Source organism: Staurois parvus, unplaced genomic scaffold, assembly GCF_062004578.1.
Source record: "Staurois parvus isolate SC_StPar_1 unplaced genomic scaffold, SC_StPar_1.0 ptg000426l, whole genome shotgun sequence".
NCBI lineage: Eukaryota > Metazoa > Chordata > Amphibia > Anura > Ranidae > Staurois > Staurois parvus.
The window spans coordinates 2,231,875-2,258,735 of record NW_028318222.1 but is presented as its reverse complement, the minus strand read 5'-3'; the positions used below and the strand labels follow the sequence as shown (position 1 = coordinate 2,258,735).

Below are 26,861 nucleotides of genomic sequence, written 5' to 3'. Positions count from 1 at the left end.
CAGCAGGAGAAAGGACTTTTCCGAGTGTCGGGCCACCGCATGGATCGGTCCAGAGAGGAGGTTTGCTTGTCCCACACAGCCAGAATGCTGTGCTGTACTGGTCTTGAGTGAATCTGAGCAAGGAGGCCACCATCAAACCCAGGACGCTCATGTAAAACCACACTGAGGGTCACTGACAGGGCAGTAGAATTTTTACCTAAAATGTCAGTGACATGACTTTTGCTAGGAGAAGAAACACTCAAGACAGTGACCAAGAAATGGCCTAGGTACTTCAAGAAATTATTCAGAGTAGATGCAGATATTTGAAGGCTGAGCATCCAACTGAAGGCTTGAACTGAGCTGTCCTCGGATTGTCCCTGATAGAATTTAAATTGGTTGAGCTCTCAACAGAAGGTCATCATGGTATCCTACAATGTGAACACCCTGAGAACAAAAATAGGGCAGAGACAAGGACAAAAACTTTTGTTAGGACCCAAGGGACAGACCAAAAGGAAGCACCACAAATTGAAAATGTTGCTTGCCCAGGACAACTTGCAGAAAGCATTGATGCAAAAGATAAATGGGAGACATGCAAATAAGCATCTTTGATGTCAAGTGAAGCCAGGAAATCCCTCTCTTGGAGGAAGGCAATTACTGATCTGGTGGATTCCATGCAGACTTTTTTGATTCCCAAACACTTATTGAGGGCTTTGAGGTCTAACATGGGATAAATGTCTAATTCAGTTTCAGGATCATAAACAAGTTGGAGTAAATGCCCTGAGAGCGCTCCCCCCCAACAGAACAGGTACAATAACCCCCCGCCCAAGATAAGAAAGTGGTGGAGACTGGAAAACCCCAATCTGTACACATATTACCTCAGAGCAGATGGCAGAAGTTACAAGAGCTGAAAGAGCTCCGGGTCCATGGAAATGGATCCCGGTTCTTGTGACATGATTCAGAGGTAGCAGCATCTAACTCCCCCTCTTCTCCCGCCTCATCCGCCATACTATCCTTTACTGGGTAAAAAACTCTAGTCAGAATTACATCAGAGACAGATCCTGTCAGAGAGGAGAGTTGTTCACGATCCTGATGGCCCACGGACTGTATAAGGTCCAAGATCTGAGACACAGGCAAACACAGATGCCATAAAATCCTCCTTATTAAGGCAGTAGGAATGTGAGACACTAGATGGGGTAATGGAAATGTCTGACTGGTAGCCAGGTAATATTAAGACCGTTTTCTCAGAGCTGTCATTGACAGTGCTAAAGCAGTGGAAGTTAACTATTCCTGAGCCACCTGTATTGTAAAGTCAGCTAGCGTAATTAAAGAGAACGGGGCAGAAGGTGGAAATAATGAAGGTCACCCTAGACACCTACTCTCTACATGTACTGTAGGTGGGGAGGACCCACCCTGGGAAAAGAGAGGCACCTATGGCATCATATGCTCCTGTATTCTAGGGACTATTTCACACAGAAAAGAGGGGATTGACCCTTAACACCCCTGGCTTCACCCAGTTTGTAAAGGCATGCACCCTTCGCGAGGAGGTTTTCAGGAACTGGGTTACCCTGGTATGGTTACAGGCTGGCCCATGCATTCTCTAGCAGGGACAGGATACAGTCTCAGAAGATCTCGCTGTGGGACTTCAATCTGGAAGATGCCATTGTGGCCTTAAAACAGCAAGGAAAATTAATTGAAGGATTTAGTAAGTGTAACAAACAAATCATGCTCATTGGAGAGGAGACATCCAGCACCTAAAGATACTATCAAAGAACAGACGATTGCTGGGAGAGCAAGAGGGGTTATAAGAGTGTCCTCATTTTTTTTTTTTGTCAGTGTACAACCATATGAAGGTACACCCCCCCTAAGGCAGCCATCTCTGAATCTGCCTGTAGCCTGTACTGTATAAGAAAAAAAATACTGCGATGGCTATACATTCTCCACATCACGTATCTAAACCCCAACACATTGCAGCCTAACAATCTGTAGATGTGGTGGCTGTATTAGTTTCTTCTATCAGGCTTCGGTTTCGTTTGGTTTTTTTTTTTTTACTTCGTTATTCTGCCAGAAAAACAAGTTAATATCCCAGAATGTCAACATTCATTGACTGAACTGCACCTATGGAGGGACAGCAGCTCCACCCTAGCCTGCTCTCCTAAATTTGGACCACAAAACACTCTCTCCGCCCCCCACTTCTCATCTCCTTAAGATGGGGATGATGGGGTTTTTGTTAGCTGATATTGAACTGGGAAGGCTATTAACATTATTTGAGATTTCAGTTCAGCACACAGGAAGTTACAAAGGCTCTGAATTTATGACAAGAGCAACAGGTATTATTTTATAGTTTTGTACTTGCAGAAAATGTACTTTGCCTGAAAAAAAGAAATTAAAAGCTAATACAGGCCCCAGATCTAAAGACTGATAAGCTGCAACATATTACATTTTGTTCTTGGGTTAAGATATACTTTAAGGCACAGAAAAATCCAAACTTTCAACGGTGCTAACAAAAAGTTATAAAAAGTTACCGCTGGCGATCTGACTTGTATGTGGCGGTCAGTTCATCAAACAAAGTGCTGTTCATCTCCATAAACGCTTTTAACACATTGTAGACAAGAGCCACGATAGCCCTGGTTAAAGAACAAATGGAATACAGAGAATTTAAGTATTATACTGAGATACTAATATATGAATATACTTTGTGTAACAACTGATGTTTAGCATTACAACACAACAAGTGTATATCTACAATGCTTTGCCATAGCACCTCAAGCAACACAGGAACACTATCAAACAAATGCTGCAATACACAGGTATAAATGCGCCTAAGACTTTACAAGTACACATGGGTGCAGCTCTGCACAATTTTTGAACATATGCATGTAGGCACAAACCTTTTAACTGCTGTGACCAGACAGCAGTAACGATGAGGTGAAGTAAAGTGAGGTGATACAGGACATGCTCTGTTGACAATTGTCCAAATTGGGAAGAGAGCACATTTTGGGAAGATTTAAGCTGGCCATATATTGCTCAGTTTTTTTGTTCAGCCAGTCGGCATGCATTCAATACATGTGTGCTTTCTGAATCTCTCCAACTGCTGCATTAATGTCTCTCCATTAGCCATCAGATCACCAATCATCAAGGGAGGGGCTTTGACATGAAGACACAAAATTCAGTTTCTCTAATGTCCCTTAACACAGAGTATAAGGCAGCAAGGTAAATCAGCAATGGGGACACAATCAGCTGCAGGGAGCCCACAGGCAACACTAGTGACTAGTGCTCTCTATCTGCTTTTACTGGACACAGCTTCCACAGTTCAGGTGCTGCTTAATAGTGATATTTATAAAAAAAAAATTCTGTCTAAAGCAACCATTGTGTAATATCCCAGTGGTTCATCATTAAAGTGTGAGAAAGAAAAGGTTTAGACAGGACTCAGAAGATCACAAACCTCAAGCTAAGGAAAACCATCCACACTACAGTATTGCTGTAGCACCTGTGGCTTTAACCAGTAAAGAAGCAGCAATGTCCACTTACGGATTCCAGTGTTCTTTAGAAATCCTGTAGAGGCTTGCAAACATGATAGGAAGGATCACATTCGAGTTCTCCTCTATTAAACTCATTATGTATTCATTGTTCCAATAGTATAAAGCCCGCTCTGCCACCTATTCAAAAGAGAAAAAAATATACATTTTAAGTGATCACTAGCAAATGCATGCCTGTCCTGGGCATAGGATGGATTCAGGAGGATGAAGGCATTTCCATTATTAGGTGACTGCACTAATGGTTTCATACACTGAATCTACACAATGTATACCTTTGCTCTGTGAATGGTGCTATATACTTCACATTGTTCTTCTCCATACCCTCCGAGGTACATTATATACTCCAATTTGCTCTCCTATATACATTGTGCTGTACATTGTATAATTTGCAGTGTTAGGCTTTATAAACTATGCTGTATATAAGATTCCTGCTCAGATGAATACACCAAACTGCATGATGTTCCTAGTTCTACTCCACTGTACAGACGATGGTGTTCTAGCATAAAAATCTGCCACTGCATTGATTCTAACCTGTAGTATGTACATGCTTACAATTTATTATAACCTGTAAAGCTTATAACTCAGAAAGACACTTAGAAAAATTATTATTTACAGTTTTATGTTTGGTAAATTATCCAAGGCATATTCTCTGACCTTCTGATTGCAATGCATATTATAGGCTGCGTACATCTCTCTGCACTGCAATATGCATTCTCTTTTGTTCTTGAAAGGGGTTACACTTGCTACACTGGTGATTCCCATCAATAGTAAAGTAGCTTACAGTATATAATGTACAGCATAGTCTATAAGGTCAGTCCATGTACAGCACACAAGAGTACATCTTGCATCTTAGTATCTTGCATTGTGGAACAATCTGAGAAAGAGCTCGGGAACAGGAGTATTTGCATCTGTCCTTGCAGGACAAAAAGCTATTTTAGCCTAAATTCATATTAGGCTATAAAGGAGGTGAGCGCATAATAGAGCATCATATATTCATCCATTTGTTGGAATAAGTCCTTTATATTTAAGGAGGACTTTCTATTATTTATGGACACTGTTTGATGGCATATTTTTTATTATATTAGATTGGGGTAATATATTGATTTGGCCACCATTATTAATAATTTATACTATTGTTGATATCATAGATATTTCATTGATTTAAGTCACAGATGTATGGTTTCATATTAATATTTTTGGTTTAATTCATTATTTATTAATTCGCACGGGAGCGCTGCACTATTGTTTGTTTATATTGAGTTATTAAGCACTGGTTATGAGTTGGTGTTAGGTGCTAGCGAACCATTTGTGCATATATATATATATATATATTTTTTTTTTTTTTTATTTATTGATTGTTTTATAACACATTGAATTTCACCATATTAGCTCACAAGTAATATTGGCACTTGATTGATATCACACAAGAGTACAGTAGTACAGTGTAGAGCCAGTGTAAAGCTCATTGTATAAAGCAACAAGTATATAGTGTATTTAAAGCTGAACTCAAGGCAAATATGTAAAACATCATTATAGTAAATGTAAGTAGTTTTACCCACCATAAGTCATGTGAGTTACCGTGCATTACCACAACACATAAATGAGCCCTAAAACCATTATTAAAAAATGGCACAAGCATGACTGCCTACAGAAATTTGCCTTGTAAAACTCAGCGAGAGCTTAGTACAAGGAGGGCAGAACTCCCTATGCATGGTATATTTGAATGTATGCTCAGCCAAAACGTTTTTTTAAGCTTTGACTGGGGCATGATTAAATTATTGTAAGGGCATTCCACATACAAGTATATTTGAGCGGTAATGGGGGGAACAGTTTATGAAATGTTTAAATCTGGTTTCCGCTCTATGAATATACTTCATTGAAATTATTTACATGTATATGGCTCCCTCTAGTGATCTGTCTGCACACAGTTTGCCATTAACTTTACCAGAAATCTAAAGCTGCCACTCAGAAAATTTAAAGATGGTTTTCTTTCTGCCAACAGCCTGTTAAAGACAAACTCCTCAGACTTGATTCCAAACACCTCTTCCTAAGACACCCTGCAGCATAATGCGTCAAAGCCACAGTTTTCTCTATGAGCAAAAGCCAATATCCTGCTCTGGGGACCAGACATTTATACACAATACCACAAATGATTTCTCCTGACACTGGGGTCTATGAGAGAACACAGTCACTTGAAGTGTTGCCTCCACCAATAGAAAGTGTGCACATCAAACAGGCATTGATATGGACACTTGAAGAAGGACCCAAGTAAACAGAACAGGGAAGGATCATCATGTGACCGTTGCTATTTTCTGATGCAGAGAGAGATATTTTAAAATTTAAGTACGTTGAAAAGCTGAAATAGGTTTCAGGTGTCACCCTCTTGTCTAAGCAATGTGAATCACAAGACTAGCTAAACTGTAACATTGCTATACTGATCCAACAAGTATGTGGAAATCTGTGGCAAAGATATACACGCAGATCAGCCATATCCCTACAACCACCCACCTATTATTTTGTAGGACCCCTTTTACCACCAAAACAGCCCCCTTTTTCTGCCAAGATAGCCCTGACCTTTGAAGAAATGGACCTCTGAAGTTATGCTGTGGTATCTAGCACTAAGCCATCGGTAGCGGATCATTTAACGTCCTGTAAGTTGCAAGGTGGGGCCTCTATAGATCAGACTTGTTATTCCAGCATATCCCACAGTTGCTAAATTGTATTGATTGACATCTGGAGAATTTGGAGGTCAAGTCAACAACTTGAACTTGTGTTCCTCAAACCATTCTTGAAAGAGGCAGTGGCCTCTTTCAGCATTATCTTGCTGAAAGAGTCCACTGCCATCAGGGAATACAGTTTCCATGAATGGGTTTACTTGGTCACCAACAATGTTCAGGTAGGTATGTGTATGTGGTTTGTGTCAAGTAACATTCACATGAATGACAAGACCCAAACCTTATCAGCAGAACATTGCCCGAAGTATCACACTGCCTCCACCAGCTTGCCTTCTTCCCATACTGCATTCTGGTGCCATCTCTTCCCAGGTGACACACACACACACAGGCATCCACATGATGTAAAAGAAACCGTGACTCATCAGTTCAGACCACCTTCTTCCATTGCTCTGTAGTCCAGTTCTGATGCTCACAGGCCCATTGTAGGCACTTTTGGCTGTGGAGCAAGGGTCAGCATAGGCACCTTGATAGGTCTTTGGCTACGCTGCCCCATACACAACATGCTGCGATACCCTTTTTTTCAAAACATCAACTTTAGGGACCTCATGTTTACTTGCTGCCCAATATACTGTATCACTGTGACTTCATATGCTATTGTAACAAGATAATTAATGTTATTCACGTAACCTATCAATGGTCATGAAGCTTTGGCTGATTGGTGTTTGTCTCTCAGTACAAGTTTCTATTAAAGTGCACAGTTATGGCTCTTACACAGAATAAACGTTGTGGAAAGTGGAACATTTGTGGTCACAGTGATGTCTTGAGGTGGTACATAATAGCCAAGCATGTCAACTGCAACCTATCCTTTCTAAACAGTCATGGTAACAGACATACAAGTACGAAGACAGATGTGAGTAGAGCGATTTTAAATACAAAATAAAAATTCTTGATTAAAAGAGGGGTCAAGTGACCCTCATTGCCTTGTTCACTGAACTTCTTTATCACTTTACTATGTGACTTTTAAGATTATCTAAGGCAAGATGTGTTTGAAAAAAGTGGTTCTAAAGGCTTAAGGTTTTTGACCTTCACGCATAGAAGGTAAAAAATCTTCTGTGTGCAACGGGCCACCCCCCTCCCACCCAATCCTTACCTGAGCCCTCTCCAACCCAATCCTTACCTGAGCCCCCTCCGATCCAGTGATGTTCACAATAGCCTCAGCTGTATGAGGACTCTCTCTTTTCATAGGCTGAGACAAAAGCAGGAGCTCACTGGAACGGAAGCAGGGCCGAGCCAAAACTTGTGTCTCTTATGGACCTAGGGAAGTGGCTTGGGAGCAAGCACACAGCAGTGCCCCCAGGGCAAGCAGCTTTCTCTGGAGGCACTGCCCGAGGGGGAGGAGCCGGTGGGGGGCCCAAAAAGATGAGAATCGGGGCTGATCTGTGCAAAACTACTGCACACAGCAGGGAAGTATGACATGTTTGAATATATAAATCCAAGTGACATTGACTACCCTTCATGATTGAGTACATGATCCCAGATACACATACACATAAATCAAAACCTTTTACCAAAAGTGAATAGAAAAGCTCACCTGGAAATGAGGGCTGGAGACACACTTGGAAATCTGTTTAAACAAAGGCTCCTGGATTTTAACAAACTGTGATGGTTCAATGACATCCAAGATCTCTTCAAGCTCCCCAAGAAACATAACCTAACGAAAAAAAAAAAAAAAATACAACCATCTTAAAATGTTAAGACTACAGTTTCATGCAATAGAGTACCTTAAGGCCTCATTCACAATATACGTGCAGAAAAACTGATGTCACCTGCCGTTTTTAGTGAGTTAGGCCTCATTCACTGGGATATGTGATTATTTGTATTTATAGGACATCTCTAAAGCCTCGTGCACACAATGTGCAGACGTGAGTTTTTCTGCACCTATTCCGCAACAGCACAAACAAAATAATTGTTCTCTATGCGCCCTGATCACACCACAACACTACTGCCATGAGCGGATTCTTTCTGCGCAGAAATCTGCAACGTCTATGCAATTTTCTGCACGCAAAAGAAAAACAGACGTGACATCAACATTGTGGTGTGAACAAGGCACATACATAATAATTGTTTTCATTGCGGTTCTGCAGAGAAATTATTTTACACATTTCTGTGCAGTGAAAAAACTGAGGTTATAGCGGTGTTGAAAACTAATGTAAATTTGCATCTCTGCAAGTGGCTTCTGCTTGGTTTTTCCATCAGTTTCCTAAACACAGATAGCATGTAATGATTTTATATGGTGTAAATCAGCATTTCTCAACTGGGGTGCCGTGGCAAAAGTAGAAAACAATAGCCGAAATCATGCAGGCAGCTACATTAAACAATCCCCCCTGCCATCTCTGTTTTTTTTGTGTTGCCGGTCTGGTGCTTTTTTTTAAACCGGTATTAAAACTGCACAATCACTGTGTGCTGTGAGGGCTGCCCACCCGTGTCTTGCCAATCGATGACATGATTGGTTGCTAAGGACATGTCGGGCACCCACAAAGCTTACTGAGACCACTGCGCACAGATGCTTTCTAAGAACCCAGGGTGCTGCTCTGCTGCCTGGCTGTGTACAGAGGCAGTGCACTATGTGAGAGAACGACCGGGGACAAGGCTGGTCATCAGGCTGTATATCAGCTCCTCTGAGCTCTTGGAGGTACAAGGCTAATTGAGGGCATGAGTAGTAGAGCACAATTGCTTTTCATCTGGTACAGTTTTTGCCTTAGCACATTATTTTTTGGAGATCTTGACATAATAAAGTTGCTCTGTTACACATTTTTAACACCTTTAGCTTGGACATTGAATTGTGTGTATGGATTTTTTTGTATAGAACTGTATTTATGTACTGGTTGTTACAGATATGTGAACTCTGGTGTTTACACCTAAAGAACTCTGAAAGCACAGCTCAGAGTTCAGTAGTTTGTAAGGCAGAGTTCACAATTCAGTAAGGCAGAGCTCAGCAGTTTGTAGAAATTTGCATTACAAGCTATTGAAATCTGAAGTTTGCGTTATAAAATGTTCACATTTTTGACTGGTGTGCCTCAAAATTCTGCCTAATTTTAAAGGGTGCCTTTGCTGAAACAAAGTTGAAAAACACTGTTATAAATCACACTGTGTGCTGTGTTTAACCACTTCCCGACCGGCCGTTGCATATAAACGGCCGGACGCGGGCAGTACAGGGTTGGGTGGCCGTTTATGAACGGCCTCCCCGCACCCTGCTTGTGCGCGCACCCTGGGAGCGCGCAGCACCGCGATCCGGTGCCCGCTGTGTCCTCCGGACACAGTGAAACACCGATCGTCTGACGGGACCTCTGTACGAGGTCCCGATCATGTGATCACTGATTGGCCAATCTGTGATCACATGCAAAGTAGTAAGCAAGATGTCACTTGTGACATCATTGCTTACTACGTGTGAAATCTGTGAATGATCACAGAGGTCACATGGTACAAGGCTATTCACAACAGCCTTGTACCATGTGACAAGCTGTGACCAATCACAGCTCACTCAGTAGTTCTCAATGGCTGCAAGAATGCAGACAGAGAGAAAGAGAAATGATTGCTTTTACATCCTATATGGTTGTAAAAACAATCAGTGTAAAAAAAAAAAAAAATCTTTATCACCCCCCCAAAAGTAGTACAGTGTCTCCATGGTGACACTGTACTGCTAGGGTGACAGTATGTAAAAAATAAATAAATAATAATAATATAAAAAAATAAAATAAAAATGTAAAATAAAATGTTTAAAAATTATAATTTTTGGTTATAAACTAATTTGTTTTTGTTTTTTTTACTAAAAAGATAACGGAATACATTTTGGCAAAGATTTATGATGAAATATTATTTATTTGCAAAATTTTATAAAAAAAACTTTTGTTCAAAATTTTTGGACTTTTCATTTACATAGCAAAAAAAATAAAAATCCCAGCAGTGAATAAATACCACCAAAATAAAGCTTTATCTGTCTCAAAAAAATGGTAAAAAATTAATTTGGGTACAGTGTTGCATGACTGCGCAATTGTCATTCAAAGTGTGATAGCGCTGAAAGCTGAAAATTGCCCTGGTCAGGAAGGGGGTAAAAGTGTCCGGTCTGGAAGTGGTTAAAAAAAAAAAAAAATAGAACTTCATTTTTCCAGGGGAAGATTAGAAACTCAATGTGTCTAAATGCATGGACATTTAGACACGGATCTGGAAGTATAACAATTGTTTATGCTTCTCTGATCATTTTCTCCTGTGTTTGAATGAAACAAATCAGTTCCATGTTTAACGTTTATTACCGCTCAACATAAACCACCATGGGTTAATAAAGTGGTTCTAAAGGTTTAAGGTTTTTTACCTTTATGCATTCTATGCAATGAAGGTAAAAGACCTTCTGTGTGCCGCATCCCTCCCCAACCCCCACCCTAATACTTACCCTAAGCCCCTTTCGATCCAGTAATGTGCACTGGAGTCTTGGCTATCCCAGGACTCCCTCTTCTCATTGGCCGAGACTGTTTGTGAATGGACACATGGAGCAGTGGGTGCCCCCATAGCAAGCTACCTGCTGTGGGGGCACCTGACAGGAGGGAGAGGACAGGAGAGCCTACGGGAATCGGAGAAGAGGAAGATCCAGGCTGCCGTGTGCAAAACTACTGCACACAGCAGGCAAGTATAACATGTTTGAATCTAACACTCAGATATGCCAAGCATTATTCAGCCCACTTCCTGTGAAAATTCTAGGGTATTAAGGAGAAGGCCACAAGAGGTACAGCATAAAGCCACGCTGGGATCACAGGAAAATAATGCAGAGAATAGTTCCCACACTGCTATATTGCACGGTTCTTTAGATCAGTGGTCTCCAAATTGCGATCCAGGAGCCAGATGTTGCCTTTTGCTCGCCTTTATCGAGCCCTTGGGGCACCATTACTCCCACCAATACGAAGGACTCTCACTGAACCCAATGATTGTCCGCTATTCCTCCCACTGACACCAATGATGGTCTGCTATTCCTCCCACTGACACCAATGATAGGCTGCTATTTCTCCCAATGAAACCAATGATGGGGCACTATTCCTCCCACTGAAACCAACGACAGGCCACTATTCCTCCCACTGACATCAATGATGGTCCGCTATTCTTCCCACTGACACCAATGATAGGCTGCTATTTCTCCCAATAACACCAATGATGGCACTATTCCTCCCCGCTGACACCAATAATGGGGTACTATTCCTCCCACTGAAACCAACAACAGGCCACTATTCCTCCTACTGACACCAATGATGGGACACTATTTCTCCCAATGACACCAATGATGGGACACTATTCCTCCCCACTGACACCAGTAATGGGGCACTATTCCTCCCACTGATGGGCAACTATTCCTCTTACTGACACCAATGATAGGACACTATTCTTCCCACTGACACCAATGATGGGAAACTAGCACAGGGCCACCACCTTTGGACAGCAGCACAGTTAAATCTGGGGGGAGGGGAATGTCAGATGCACTAGCTGATTTATATACATTAACAAATAGCAGTTACAGCAAACAGGGTTTTTTTTTTTTTTCCCTGGATAAAGGGTTTTACATAAATGAATATATTCTGATCATTTTAAGCACCTCTGTCAGTGGTAAATGGTTTGTCTCAACCCTGTAACTGCAACATTTGCAGAACAGCTTGTTCTTTTAAAAAACAGGAGACTTACTGGCCAGATCACCAGGTGAAAATAATGGAAAGGACGCCTAAAAAAAGATAACTAATGCAGCCATCATGTACAAGAACTGGTAAGCTGCTATATAATAAAGGTTTGCTTTTGGGTTTAATACTGCTTGATAGATTAGAAATGTCAGAGTCAGACAACAAGCAATTTCAGATAGGTAGCTATGTAATGAAAGCCTTTGAACTTTTTTTTTCCAAGCCAGGTCTTCTTTAACCACTTGCCCTCCTGAAGATTTACACTCCTTCCTGACCAGGCCATTTTTTGTGTTACGGCGCTGTGTTACTTTAACTGACAACTGTGCGGTCATGCAACCCTGCACCCAAATGAAATTTACAACCTTTTTTTTCCCCATGAATTGAGCTTTCTTTCGGTTGTATTTGATCGCCTGTGCGGTTTTTATTTTTTGCGCTATAAGCAAAACAAGATCGACAATTATGAGAAAAAAAACAATATTTTGGACTTTTTGCTATTAAACATGTCCAGTAAAAAAATTTACAAAACAAATTTCATCATCAATTTAGGCCAAAATGTATTCTGCTACATGTCTGCTAAAAAAAAAAAATCCCAATACGTGTAAATTAATTGGTTTACGTGAAAGTTATAGTGTTTACAAATGGCGGTATAGATACTGGGATTGTTTGTTTTTTTTCTACTAGTAGTGGCAGCGATAAGCGACTTTTAGCAGGACTGCGGCAGACATTCTGACACTGGGGGGGAATTAATTTGGTATCACTGACATCCCCCGTGACACCAATACAGTGATCAGTGCTAAAAAACAAAAAAAACAACAAAAAAACAAAACAAAAAAAAAGCACTGACACTACTAATGGCATTGGGCAGGAAGGGGTTAATATGAGGGGCAATCAAAGGGTTAACTATGTGCTGGGAGTGTTTTACTAGGGGGGCAGGGGGTGTGCTTTACTGTAAGCACACTAATCGGGATGGCTGTGCTGTGTACAGCGATCCCGACCAGTGTGCTCGAGCTGATAGGGAGGAAGACTGTTTGTAAACAATTGGTGATTGTTGGTATCACCGGGCGCCAGCTGGTAATTACCATCTGGGACCCGGTAACTAACATCCACAGCCGAGAATGGCGGCACGGGCAGGGCTCGTGCGCGCCCCCTACCCAGAAATGCAAATTCATATGCATACACGCAATTTTGTGCGCAGGTGCTGCCATGTAGCAGTATATCGGCTATACAGCGGCGTGGAAGAGGTTAAAAGCTGACATCCCACATTAAAACACATCTAAGGCCATAAATTATATGAATTCATTCCTAGCAGACTACATTTTGTGCAAAAAAAAAAAAAAAAACTGTTGCATTGCCACACAGTAACACTTATGATGTAGAGATGTGTTGGGGCCCATTTACATCTGCACCTTGTGTCTCACACATGCCCATTAAGTTGCACATTAAATTAAGCCAGCCTATTAATTTCAAAGTGCTGTCTAACGCACCAGAAAAGGCACATGTGTTATTTCAAGTAACGCAGTCCACCACAACACACAGGGATGTTTTACAGTGCATTGCGGTGTGCTGCAAAACCAGTGCTTTTAGGTGCTATTCAGAATAAATAGCACCGCAGCGCACCAACACACATTTCTACAAGGTAAGGTAACTGTGAAACAGTCATCAATGTTCTAGCTGCTCCTAAAACTTAACTATTGTGAGACAATACTGAAATCCATGTGAACCTTTTCATTAGACCAATTCCTAAACGAAATAAATAAATATATATAAACAAAGATAGTGTGACCATCTGTTTGGAAAAAAAAGCTTTAAAATTCATTACCTCTTTTTGACTACATGTTTTTGGCCAAAATTTCATCAATCCTCTAATAACCTAAAAAGTGAGAAAAAAAAAAGTTTAAAGCAAAAACTATTTTTTTTAGGTGTACTCAAATCCTTTTTTCTGATGTTCACTGAGGGACACAGCTCACAGCACCGTAGACTCATACACACATGGGTATATTACAAATGTTCATGAATCAGTGGTGCTGTTCCTTTCGGTGAACATGGAGCAAGGTATATACTGTAATGCACAAACGTCAGCAGTACTTACTGGTTCTGTGAGTGTGGGGTCTTTTTCCAGAAATTGTACTATGCAGTATGCCAGCTACAAAAATAAGAGAAAAAAAGCAATGGTTTATGAATACGTTTTGAAAGAAAAATTACTGGCAATAAGGGAAAACAATTAGTCCGCTAATAAAACACAATTGTATACAAAATGTTATACCTCGTCTATTCCTAGGAAAAATACATATACAAGTACAAAAGTGCACTTGCCAAATCTTATTTCTTCTTTCAAAAAATACCTGGTGATCCTGCAAGCCCTCAGGTCCTCCTCCAGACAGATGGCAATACTGCAGGGAAAGTAGTGAATTCACTGCAGCAATGTCCCCCCTCAGCAGCCACATCTATGGTTGCGATGCCATCTATGGTTATGTCACAGACGATAACACTCCCTGCCATTCAGCCCCTGTGACATGTGATACAAGAGGGTGCCCTGCTTCAGGAAGTCATGTCACGGGGCAAAGCACAGAACCTTGTGCTACAGACATCTGCAAAGAGGCTTTCACACAAAGAGCAAGGGTCCTTCTCTGTGCCATGATGGCAGGGAACATGCTGTTTTACCTAGTCATGGCTGCTTTCCAAGGACATCTAACCAAGTCCTGTTTGATGACCCTGAAATATATTCATAACTGGAAGTTTATTTTGGCCTTCCCACATGCATTCTACTGTGCATGTGCCCCAACTGGTTCTTTTTTTTATGTATTCTTTATTTCAATGTGTGACATTTGATACGTGTGTACAGAGGAGGAAAAAAAATTTTTTTTTTTCTTTTTACAGTGTCAACACATGAAATAGAACCATTTCAACACAGTGTAATATAATCGAACAGTTCAAAACCAAAAGAGAGGTAAATACAATAGTCCAGGGCTTGAAATTTCTACTCGCCTGCTCGCCATTGGCGAGTGGAAATTATGTTGGGGGTGAGTGTGTCCCCCAGGGCCGTCTTGCTGAGCAGGCTCGGAGCTCAGGCCGGATCTGTCATTGGCACTGGGAGCTGTCAGACTTCTCAATAGCGGAGCGCAGTGAAAGCAAAGCAAGGAGTGTGTGCTGTGCTCTCTGCCTCCCCCTAGAGTGCAGTACCCGGATCTGTGAGTGAACAACGAAGTACTGCAACTTTGTACATGTGTCTGCGTATATGTATATATATGTACGTACATGTGTCTGTGCATGTGTATTTCTGTGTATGTACATGTATCTGTGTGTATGCGTGTCTGTACATGCCTGTACATGTGTTTCTGTGTGTGTGTGTGTGTTTGTTGGTGGCGAGTAACTCTAAGGCCTGGCTAGTAGCTCAGGACTTGAAATTTTAAGCCCTGCAATAGTCCATACGAAAGCTACAATCGGTCCAGTACAATCTACAAGCCAACCGGTTCTTTAGCTGTAGCCAATAACTTATATTGCATTACTGGGAAAACTTAAACTGGTCATATACAGAATTCTGTTAGTTTCCTGCTGAATAAGACACAATTAGAGCTGTGAGTGGCTCAAATGGCAAGTCTTCCAGGTGCAAGTATGCAGGTTTCACAGGTTTAGCACGGATGGAAAAATCTTTTAGATTTATTTAATTTAGTCAGCTACGGCTGAATGAGAGAATTATGCATGTATGGCTAGCCTAAATCCAAGTGTGGCCACGGTGGTTGAACAGAAGTTGATCTACTGATCGACTTCTGTTCAACCACCTTGTAGGTATTGTGTTGCTTGATCAGTGTTGCAGGCTATAGACTGCAGCACTGATCTGTGTATTCTGACAGCAGGGAAGTCTCCCCACTGTCAGAATACAATGACTCAGCAGGGAGGATTCCCACATCCACATGGGGTGTGTGGATGGGGAAATCAGGTCTGTTTTTGTCATTCAACCTGCTGTTTGAACAAAAAAAAAAATGGCCACATCTATGGTCAGCTTTAGGCTAGACCAAAATAACAACTTTGTAGGTGCTAAGCAAACAAAGTTATACTGGAACAGACAGGGAAGGGAGCAATGCAGGGTAGCTTCACAGTTTCATAGAGTCAATAAGGAAGTTCACCTGTGCGTGGAAGAGAGATAAGCTCCTGACCGTGTGCAGAGGAATCAGCACTTTCACAAGAAACTGTTTATGCTCCGCTTTCAAAGGTAATGCAAAGCCATTTATAATACTGAAAGAGAAGAGAAACCATAAGACTCAAACTACAAATATAATACATTAATAAAAAAAAAAGAAAAAAAAAAAAAGAAGAAGAAGAAGGTCTTGTCAGTACAGATATGTTCAGTTCAAGAGAAGGGCTAAATGAGGATGCCAATTACAGACGCATTCCAAGCAAAAAAAAAAAAAAAAAAAAAAAAGACCCTTGCTGTGGGGCATCCCCACACTGGATGGATTAATTTGCTCACAAACCCTCTTCTCTAAAGTGCTCTGGCGGTCACATCAAGTACAATGAAAGACCAATACGTCTACATTGTACTAAGGATATCAAGGGCTTGCCTGCAACCCAAAGCATCAAAGAAAAAAGCACAGGCAACTGGGGGAGTGAAGAGAAGGCAAGTATTAAAGCCTTTTTCTGTGTGCCCTGGAGTTAAAGTGCAACTAAAGGCAGAGATACTCACTTTTCCTACATGTCCTACATGGGGGCTTCTGGGCCTTTTCACTGACCAGTGTGGGATGAAGTCACTCCTGCGGATGTGCAGACACTTGTCATCCCAGCGCACAGGATCGGGCCAGCTGCTGCAAGTTGAGCATGCACAAGCTGCGGATCACTGTATACAGGCAAGTAGGTGTAAGTCCACTGCAGAAGAGACAGTGCAGGTCTCTTCTGCAATAAAAAGCCTGTCTGCTCACAGTGCATTAGTTCACTTTAACAAATTTTTAACCGTAGTCGTGCAGAGACGGGGGCCACTGCAAGGGTATTTTTTTTAGCCTGAAGTTCAGCTTTAGGCTCTATGCACACTATTGTTTTTTTTAAGCTCCTAGAAGTGGTTCTCAGAATTTTTTTTTCCTGCTCATAGAAGCTAAATAGTGTTATCCTATGTGTCTGTGCACACTATTTTAGGCTACTAGCATTTTTCAAGCTTCACGTTTAGGAGCAGAAAAAATAATTGTTTTTTTTGGGAGAGTTTTTCTGCCAGTAAAAAACGCTCCTAGACGCTAATAAAATGATTCTAGACTTTTTTTTTTCCTACATGCACTGTAAAAATGCTAATAAAATGCTAATAAAATGCCAGCACTGCTTAATGCTTCTAAAACACTACTAAAAGTTGGCACAAAAAAGCTATTATAAATTTTTTGTTTAATGTTGGTCCAAATAATCATAAAAAAAAAAAAAAAAAAAATCAAGGAACACGCTTGGTGCCCATTGATGATGATCTTGTGTATGGGCTTTAGGGTTACATGAACTTTAAAGAGGGCCTCAACTAAAGACAAAAAACTGATGAGATAGGAACATCTTTGCTGATAAACAGTATGTACACCTTCACATCCATATAGTACCTTTCCCCATCATTTCCTTACCTTCCTAATATTTCCAGCAGTTCTGCTACACCATTAAAGTGTTCAGTTTCATAAACAAATCTGAAAAAAAAAAAAAATAAATAAATAATCACAACAAAATCTAAACAAACATTTTCCATCCACATTTATGAAGGTTACCCCTGGATTTTTCCCCATTTAAATCAAGTGCCTGTATTAATCAATTTACCTTTTTTTCAATTGAAATTTTTATCAACACATGCGTAACATAACTGTTAGAGATAATACATTTTCATAGGTGGTCATGCATATTGTACAATTAAAGGCTTTCATACAATCTTCAGTGAAGTATGGCAGTAATTAACTTGAGTGTGAGACTGTCTGTATTCTAAATTACGAACATGCATTAACGAGCCAATTTTCATTAACAGAAAAAAAAAAAAAAGGGTATAGAAACAAGAAATAAGAGGATATAAAGAGTTGTCTCTTGGTTAAGTATATAATAGTCTAGAGGTCTTAATCAATTTGCTTTTACCATCTCAAAGTAATAGCAACTGTACAGCTCATTTCAGTGGTCAGTCCCACAGAAGACTTGCCAATGGTTCTGAGCTGATGTTTCTCTAGCATGGGGTACACTATGAATGGATTACTGAACAAATCCAAGCATAAATCCATTGCCATGCTAATAAATGCAAATGCTGTTATTTTTTTCTAAACTGTTCATTTTTTGTTGAAACCCCATACAATATTACCAGTGTTGGGATTTAAAGAGAATCCATACTTTATCCATAGTAAGCAAGGGAACATTTCTAAATAGTGTGTACTAACCTACCCTACAATCCATTACACAAAAGGTCATGCACAATGCCACCAGGGGCTCAGGCATGGTAGACAGAGCGGAACTGTAGAGAGGCAAGAAGAGCGCATGTTCCTTTATGCTCATGTGTACCAGGTATTTCTTGGAAGGTTTGGTGGGAGATCATACTGCCAGTGGAGCATGAGAAAAAATTATTATTTGTGGAGCCTCCTCTAAATTAATTTTCCGCGCATGGGCAAATCTAACTTTAGAGTGGAACATCAGCTGAAATTTGACTAAAAGAGAAAGCTACACAGTGAAGGGAAATCTCACATAGCTAGAAACGTATTTACAAAGTAGGAAAAGGGGAAAGGAATTCTGCCTCTATCCCTGCTGAGGGTATGTGGTCACCAAGACAGGAAAAGAAATATCTATGATTAAAATTACAGCCTATACAAATGCAGCATACATTTCATTATTGAAAGGGAAAAAATATTATAACAGAAAACACTTACCGTAGAAAAATATTGTTAATCTGTTTTCGAATAAATGCTCTAAGTCCCAGGAATTTGCCATAAATTCTGTGTAAGACTGTTTTTAAATAGTCCCTTTCACGAGGGTCTTCACTGTCAAAAAGCTCTAACAGCTGGGAAAAAAAACAAAAAATAAAGTTAGTGTATAATGCAGACAGTCTGCTCCTGGTTTTGGGCTGCAGTGAAAAAAAAATGCCAGGCTAGAAAATCTAATTCATTACTTGATTCTCTGTAACAGCATAACAAACACAGGTTAAGTATTGTTAACAAAAGGGATTAAACATGTTTTATAGTCTACTCTCTTCTGAAGGCAGCAATAGCAGAAAAGCTTGTCTCCTATCAGCATGCTGTAGAGAGGTACATCTTTCTCTTGGCAATGCCCCATAGATTCTCTATGGGGTTCAGGTCAGGCGAGTTTGCTGGCCAATCAAGCATAGTAATCCCACGGCCATTGAACCAGGTTTTGGTGCTTTTGGTAGTGTGGGCAGGTGCCAAGTCCTGCTGGAAAATGATGTCAGCATCCCCTTAAAGCTCGTCTGCGGAAGGAAGCATGAAGTGCTCCAAAATCTCTTGGTAGACGGCTGCGTTGACCCTGGACTTAATGAAGCACACTGGACCAACACCAGCAGATGACATGGCTCCCCAAATCAACACAGACTGTGGAAACTTCACATTGGACTTCAAGCATCTTGCAGTGTGTGCCTCTCTATTCTTCTTCTGGGTCCTTGGTTTCCAAATGAGATGCAAAAGTTGCTCTCATCAGAAAAGAGGACTTTGGACCACTGAGCAACAGACCAGGTCTGTTTTTCTTTAGCCCAGGTAAGACGCTTCTGACATTGCTTGTTGTTCAGGAGCGGCTTGACAAGAGGAATACAACATTTGAAGCCCATGTCCAGGATCCAACTATGTGTGGTGGCTCTTGATGCACTGACTCCAGCCTCAGTCCACTCCTTGTGAGAGTCCCTAACACTTTTGAATGGCATTTTCCTGACAATCCTCTCCAGGCTGCAGTCATCCCTGCTGCTTGTGCACCTTTTTCTTCCACACTTTTCCCTTCCACATAACTTTCTATTAATGTGCTTTGATACAGCACTTTGGGAACATCCAACTTCTTTTGCAATTACCTTGTGAGGCTTTCCCTCCTTATGGAGGGTGTCAATGATGGTTTTCTGCACAACTGTCAGGTCAGCAGTCTTTCCCATGATTGTGATTCCTACTGAACATGACTGAGAGACCATTTAAAGGCTCAGGAACCCTTTGCAGGTGTTATGGCTTAATTAGCTGATTAGAGTGGGACACTTTGAGCCGAGAATATTGCACCTTTTCACAATGTTCTAATTTTCTGAGATTGTGGATTTGGGGCTTTCATGAGCTGTAAGCCATAATCACAATTATGACAAATCATGGCTTGAACTATCTTGCTTTGCATGTAATGAGTATCTTATATATTAGTTTCACCTTTTAAGTTGCATTACCGAAATAAATGAATTTTTGCACGATATTCTAATTTTTCAAGTTTCACCTGTATATAGAATATTTAGAGCTGAATTCCAGGTATGGATTTTATTGCATAGTTACATTGGTTCTGCTAGGACCAATGTCAGTATGCATATTCCACACCTGTGTGACTGCTATAGAACTAGAGAATCACTGTAGTAGTCATTGTATTCATTGATAAAAAATAAAAGTCGTTCTGTTAACATCACCATTTTGCAGAAAGTTTCAATTTAAAATGTACAAAAAATTTGTTATTTATTAACAACACAGGTTAAGCTTTAATATTTTGTAGAAATTCAGCAGCAATTTTGCAAAATTTGCTATGTTTGTATCTGCTAATAATGATTTTAGTGTATTTTTAGCAAAAATGTTTTCATAAACATTTGGCATATATCGAGGGACTTTAAAAATCAGTAGAACCTTCTTTTTTTATTCTACAGGTCATGTGCTTTCAGAAAATGTATGGCTTGAGGGGTCTTTTACAAACTGAACACTGTAAGGGAAAAACATAAAAGCAAAGGAAACATTGCAAATATAGTCTGGCCATCTGAGTTTAAAAGTGGAGCACAGAGTCAGGCAGCGAAAGGGTTAAAGTACAGATTCCCCCCACCATTTCTCAGTAAGCTTTGTCAGAGCCGCTGCAAAACATCCAGTGATTTTGGGTATGGGGGGGGGGGGGGACATGGGACCTCCTATCAAGATGTAGCACTCAGGCATTGCAAGAAACTGGCATGCAAAAGGAGGACATTAATATTCTCCCACTGCTCATGGCTTGCATCTTCACTCTACAGGAACAGCTTCTGGCTCCATCAGAGCCAGCATCCAATGCTACCTGTAGCACCCTACCAGCCAACACATTTCCACTTTGGTGAAACCACAGCTGGCACTATTGGCTGTCAGAATACAATAGCCCAGCAACAGGGACTCATTCATCCACACAGTTTGTGTTGATGGAGGAATTTGTTATATGTTTTTGGTATATGAGTAGCTTTGGTATCAATGTTCTTTTACAAGTTTTTGGGGTTTTTTAGTTTCATTTTTAAAAACCTCTTGAAAACAGGTGTTCGAGCAGGCCCAGGCATGTACCCACTTTTGTACGCTAGATGGCAGCCTGAATCTAGATCTTAGAGCTGCAATAGCTTGGCACTTCCTAGAAAGGGATAACATAATAATCTCCAGGAAATATAGTCTCTAGTACTCCACAAATGTGTCCCCGTGGCATAACATCTGCTTACAGGTGTTTTCTACACTCAAATCTGCATGCAAATGTCTATGTTGCTTGGAACACACTACAGTACAATGATGGTCAATACAGGCTTCACATTTCCTATGTACTAAATGTATGTTTTCTTCCAGAGGGAACACTCAAAAACAAACACCGGACTCGGGTAAACATCTATTGGCTTTACAGGTGAATTACTAAGAGCTGCCTGGAGTTCCAAATTAAAGCATATTTGTAATACACACATGTTCCAATCAAACATGCACTCTAAATTATGTTGCTAAATCTTAAGAGCTTATTTGTTTAAATTGCCTACAGCATTATTATTATACAGGACTTATATAGCACCGACAGTTTGCTCAGCGCTTTACATTATGGAGAAAGACAGTACAGTAACAATACAGTTCAATACAAGAGGGATTGGAGGGCCCTATGCCCAGTATATTTAAAGTAAAACTAAAAGATAAACTTCTCATTTTGCACAGAGCAAGGGAAGGTTATTAACCTGTCTGTTTTCTTTTTTTTGTATTTGTATCCCACTGGGGAGATTGTGAAAGGAAATCCCTGCACAGGGCAGGTAAGCACTGGTTGTTACCAGAACTAGTGTCCCCATTGGAAGATTTCCCCTCCATTCTCGTTTTAAGGACAATTAAAAATATGAGATTTTCTATCACTTTTAGTGATAACTGTTAACAGGACAAATAGGTTGACTAATCAGGACACAGACCGCACTCTCCACTCTATCACATACAAACAAAAAGGATTACTTTCCACTTTACTTTACAGCAAGGGTCTCCAAACTTTCTAAACAAAGGGCCAGTTTCCTGTGCTTCAGACCTTTGTGGGGCTGGACTGTGGCCATTGGGAGTAGAAATTGTCCTGGCATCAGTGGGAGTAAACAATGCAAACAAATCCTTTCCCTAGTAGATGTTAACATGTACCAGGAGGATGAAAAGTGCCCCATCATTGGTGTCAGTGGGAGGAATTGTGTGCCCCCCCCATTGTTGGAGTCAATTCAAAGAATAGTACCTCTTCGTTGGAGTCAATGAAAGGAATAGTACTGAACTGTTGATGCCAGTAGCGGGAATTATGCCCCATTGTTGGTGTCATGGGAGGAATAGTCTTGTAGCAGTGGCAGGAAAGTGCCCCAAGGGGCAGATGAAGGCAAGCAAAGGGCTGCAATTTGGAGACCACTACTTTAAAGTATTAAAAGAAAAAAAAAAAACAGTTTTGGCTTTTGTAAGTTTTGAACGTAGTGGTGAGGGGTCAGAACAACTTTGAGGTTTGGCTTGCTGTCTGTGGACCCACTGGGGTGACTCACACAACTTGTCCTGGTGACAAAGTGATGAGCAAAACAAAATGTTCCAGTTGTCACCAGGACTCCCTAAGAGTCAATCTTCCATTGCAGACATATGTTGCAGGGACAAACGTCTAAGAGGGTTTACCTTCAATTTGGAGAGGTTTCCTCTTTCATAATGTTGTGTCCCCAGGATAGGAAGTGAAGAAAAATCTCTCCAACAGGAAGGAAAAACTGTCAGGGGTCTTAACATTCTCAACTCTACCCAAACTAATACAGCTAGAAAGTTTCAGATTATTCCTTGATGCACAGTTAACCAATAGAGGTAACACATGCAAAACTGCTTATGAAAGTCATCAACATATGAAAACTGCAGGCAAGTAAAGTGTTTCCATTAAAAAAAATAAAATAAAAAAATTCTACCCTATACTTGTAGAAGCATTGACTAACTGGCTGTAGGGATTGTAGCACCCAAAGAAATTCTGAATTGAGGTAAAGAAGCAGCTGGCCATGGGGTGAATTGCTTTTTGTATACAATGAGACTCACCAGTGTATGGCCAGCTTTAGTTACAACATTACAAAACATTAATCCAATATAACCCAACCACAACTGCCAAGCCTAAACACTGTGAGAGTAAAGCACGTGTACCAAAGACAAACATGTTTTCAGCAGGCTGTGTCCCAATGATGTAGCACTGAAGGTTAAATTTCATGAAGAAAATCTGTTCTCTCCAACAATACTTGACGACAGATTCATAGAAACCCAACGGCCCACCATTCGAAGGTTATTTTTAAGATGTCGGCTGAAGAGTTTACATAATTTACATACTTATTACAGCTTGCCAAGTAAAAACTGGATAGAAAAGTGAGCGCTGGTTACTCTATAATCTCTAGAACACTGGACGAGATTCTTAAAATGTTTGTCTCTTAGCAACAAATGTCTCATGCAAGATCTCCAACAAACTCAACTGGCTTGGCAGGAGGAAGCCAATTTAACCTGCTTAATATTACGAGATCGCTATCTACTACTTGACACTGAACACACTTGGAGACAGAAAAACACTTATTAGAGCCATGTTTAGAGAAAAAGTGCTAAGAGATCTGGCTTTCTGGTCTGCAGACATCAAAGTGTCTACAAAGCCACATGTCCAGAACATAGGAGTACAAAGATTTTCATTGATAATTATCAAGTTCCAAATCCCATAAGAAGCAAACAGGTTCAACATTTATCACAGAAACAGACATAATGGGCTCAAGGGGAATCTACAGACTTGTTTTTAGGATACACAAAAAGATTAACAGCTTACTGTAAACAAGCATTCTTATGTGTGAACCTTGTGCATACAGTTAGATCCATATATATTTGGACACAGACACAATTTTCATACTTTTGGCTCTGTATCCCCCATAATAAATTGAAACAAAACAATCCAAATTAATTTGAAGTGCAGACTTTCAGCTTTAATTCAAGGGGTTGAACATGCATATCAAGTACAAATTTTAGGAACTGCAACCATTTTTATACACAGTACCTCTATTTTCAGGGGCTCGAATGTAATTGGACAAATGAATATAATCATAAATAAAATGTTCATTTTTAATATTTGTTGAGAATCCTTTACTGGCAATGACTGCCTGAAGTCTGGAACATTACCAAAGACTAAGTTTCCTCCTGATTCTTTGCCAGGCTCTAACTGCAGCTGTCTTCAGTTCCTTGTTTGTGGGTCTTTCTGCCTTTAGTTTTGCCTTCAGCAAGTGAATCCATGCTCAATTGGGTTGAGATCAGGTGACTGACTTGGCCATTGCAGAATATTCTACTTCTTTTCCTTCAAAAGCTCCTGGGTTGCTTTTGTAGTCTGTTTATCATCAATAAACACCAATGACCCAGTGCCACAGGAAGCCATGTATGCCCATGCCATCACACTGCCTCCAACATGTTTTACAGAGGAGATTGTGTGCTTTGGATCATGATCTTTTCCAAGCCTTCTCCACACTTTTCCCCATCATTCTGGTACAGATTAATATTAGTTGCATCCGTTCAAAGAATGCTTTTCCAGAGCTGGTCAGGTTTTGTTTTTTTTTTTTTTTTTTTTGTTTAGATGTTTTTTGGCAAAGCCTAATCTGGCTTTTCTATTCTTCAGGCTTATGAATGGTTTACACCTTGTGGTGACCCCTCTGTATTTGCTCTATTGTAGATTCCAAATGCAAATACAACACTTAGAATCAACTCCAGACTTTTTACCTGCTTAACTGATGAAGGAATAATGGAGTAGCCCACACCTGGCAATGAAACAGATTTTGATTAAATTGTCCAATTACTTTTGATCCCTTGAAAAAGGTGGGATGGCTACTCTTAAGAGCTGTAATTCCTAATCCCTTCCTCCAATTTGGATGTACATACAAATCAAAGCTGAGCGTGTGCACTTTCAGCCCATATCCATTATATAAATACAGTGTAGCTTGAATATGTTTTGGTAAATACCTAAAACTAAAATTGTGCATGTGTCCAAACATATATGGACCTAACTGTAGTTAGTAATTGTAAATGGACATGGGAGAAACCATTTTTACTCATGTTGGCTCTGCTTTCTGCTTGGTAGTGCTGCACAGGAACTGTGCCTTTCACTGCTCCTCTCTCTCAATGCAAGTTTTTGAGTCAAGTCTGACTGACAAGACTTGCTATAGGGTAAAGCCCAGTTAACACCCCACCACCACCTTTTTATTATGATTTGTGACTGCTTGGAAATGCCTTGAAGAATAATTCCAGGCATGGCTAGATTATAGACAGTTACACTGGTCCAGCTTGGACCAATGTAACTTTGTATATACCATACCTGGCCGATGCCCTGGAAGCTGGAAATCACAAAAGTAGTCATTCCTACCCGTGATACCCACTTGCATCCGGGTCCTGCACTGAGCAGCTGCAGTACTGCTTAAGAATACAGGAGGTAGAGGTACCATTCTGAAATGCCTTGGATTTCCTGAATTAATGCAAAGGGTTGTCTGGTAAAGGCAAAAAGGCAGAGCATGACATCACGCTCTCCACCTTGTCCAATCAGAAAATGCTTTGCATTAGTTCAGAAAATGCAAAGCATTCTCTGGATGGTGCCCATGCTGAGCAGCTGATCTGGAAGCAAGTGGAGATCACTGGAGTGGTGGTGTCTTTTTCAGTGATTTTCAGCATCAGCCACATATAGTATATACATAGTTACATTGGTCAAGCTTGACCAAAGTAACCATATATAATATTGCCATGCCTGGAAATATTCTTTGAAATACCTGCTGTGATGATAGGAAGGTCAGAGGATTCTAAACTGAGTGAGGAGTCCATAATAAAAATGTATCGTTCAGTATTCAAATTATAAGTTTGAACAGCTTAGTTTTAGACTCATGCAGGGTATCAAATTCCATAACTATTCATGCCAGAACAGGGTAGTCAGCCATGATGATCAGCAAAACCTCTTAATTGCTAAATACGGTCATAAACCTCCAGAGCCAAATGCGGTTAATTAAGCCTGTTGTGAATCCAGCCTAATGGCTATTTTACATTACAGTGTAGCGTCTGAGCGTTTTTTGTGCGTTTCATACAGCGGTTTTCAGGCATTTGTGAGTGTTGGTGTTTTTTATTAGCCAATAGTGAAAAATATCGGTTGCATCATTTGTTGCCATGTTTTCAGCCTCTCTTTTAGCTTTTCCATCAGCTTTCTTTACTTATTATAATTTTTTTTGTTAAGGTATGGTAGAGTGGGGTTAATATTTTATTTTTTGTTGTTAACGAGTTAATACTAATTATAATAATTGAATAAATACAAAATACACAAATACAATAAATGAATATAGAATAATTAACCCCTAACCCTTACATTTTTTTAACTAAATTATTAATAATGATAATAAATACCTTACAAAATAAATACATTAATATAAATAAATCCATTAATAAGATTAATATTTTTTTTTACTGTTAGAGGGTTACGTTTAGGGGTTATTTACTCTATCACATTTATTTATGATTTCAATATATTAGTGCATTTATTTAACATTTATGCATATAAATGAAAATTGCACAAGAGCG

At 40.2% G+C, this 26,861-nt stretch overlaps 1 protein-coding gene and 1 non-coding gene across 4 annotated transcripts in view; both read right to left on the bottom strand.

Moving 5' to 3' along the window:
- Positions 1–26,861, bottom strand: part of PPP2R5E (protein phosphatase 2 regulatory subunit B'epsilon) — a 159,659-nt gene that overhangs the window by 16,486 nt on the left and 116,312 nt on the right. For 2 of the 3 annotated variants that reach the window (XM_089687491.1, XM_089687492.1), the window contains exons 6-13: positions 18,753–18,883; positions 17,484–17,543; positions 16,026–16,134; positions 13,991–14,044; positions 13,721–13,771; positions 7,782–7,901; positions 3,508–3,635; positions 2,502–2,603 (exon numbers count right to left, since the gene is read on the bottom strand). In XM_089687491.1, the coding sequence (XP_089543617.1) occupies positions 2,502–2,603; positions 3,508–3,635; positions 7,782–7,901; positions 13,721–13,771; positions 13,991–14,044; positions 16,026–16,134; positions 17,484–17,543; positions 18,753–18,883 (755 nt within the window). The remainder of the gene's footprint in view (positions 1–2,501; positions 2,604–3,507; positions 3,636–7,781; positions 7,902–13,720; positions 13,772–13,990; positions 14,045–16,025; positions 16,135–17,483; positions 17,544–18,752; positions 18,884–26,861) is intronic. The other variant, XM_089687493.1, reaches the window with a different exon arrangement.
- Positions 17,994–18,124, bottom strand: LOC149454475 (small nucleolar RNA SNORA42/SNORA80 family). Its single transcript, XR_016314211.1, has one exon. It is a non-coding gene; the product is annotated as a small nucleolar RNA SNORA42/SNORA80 family (small nucleolar RNA).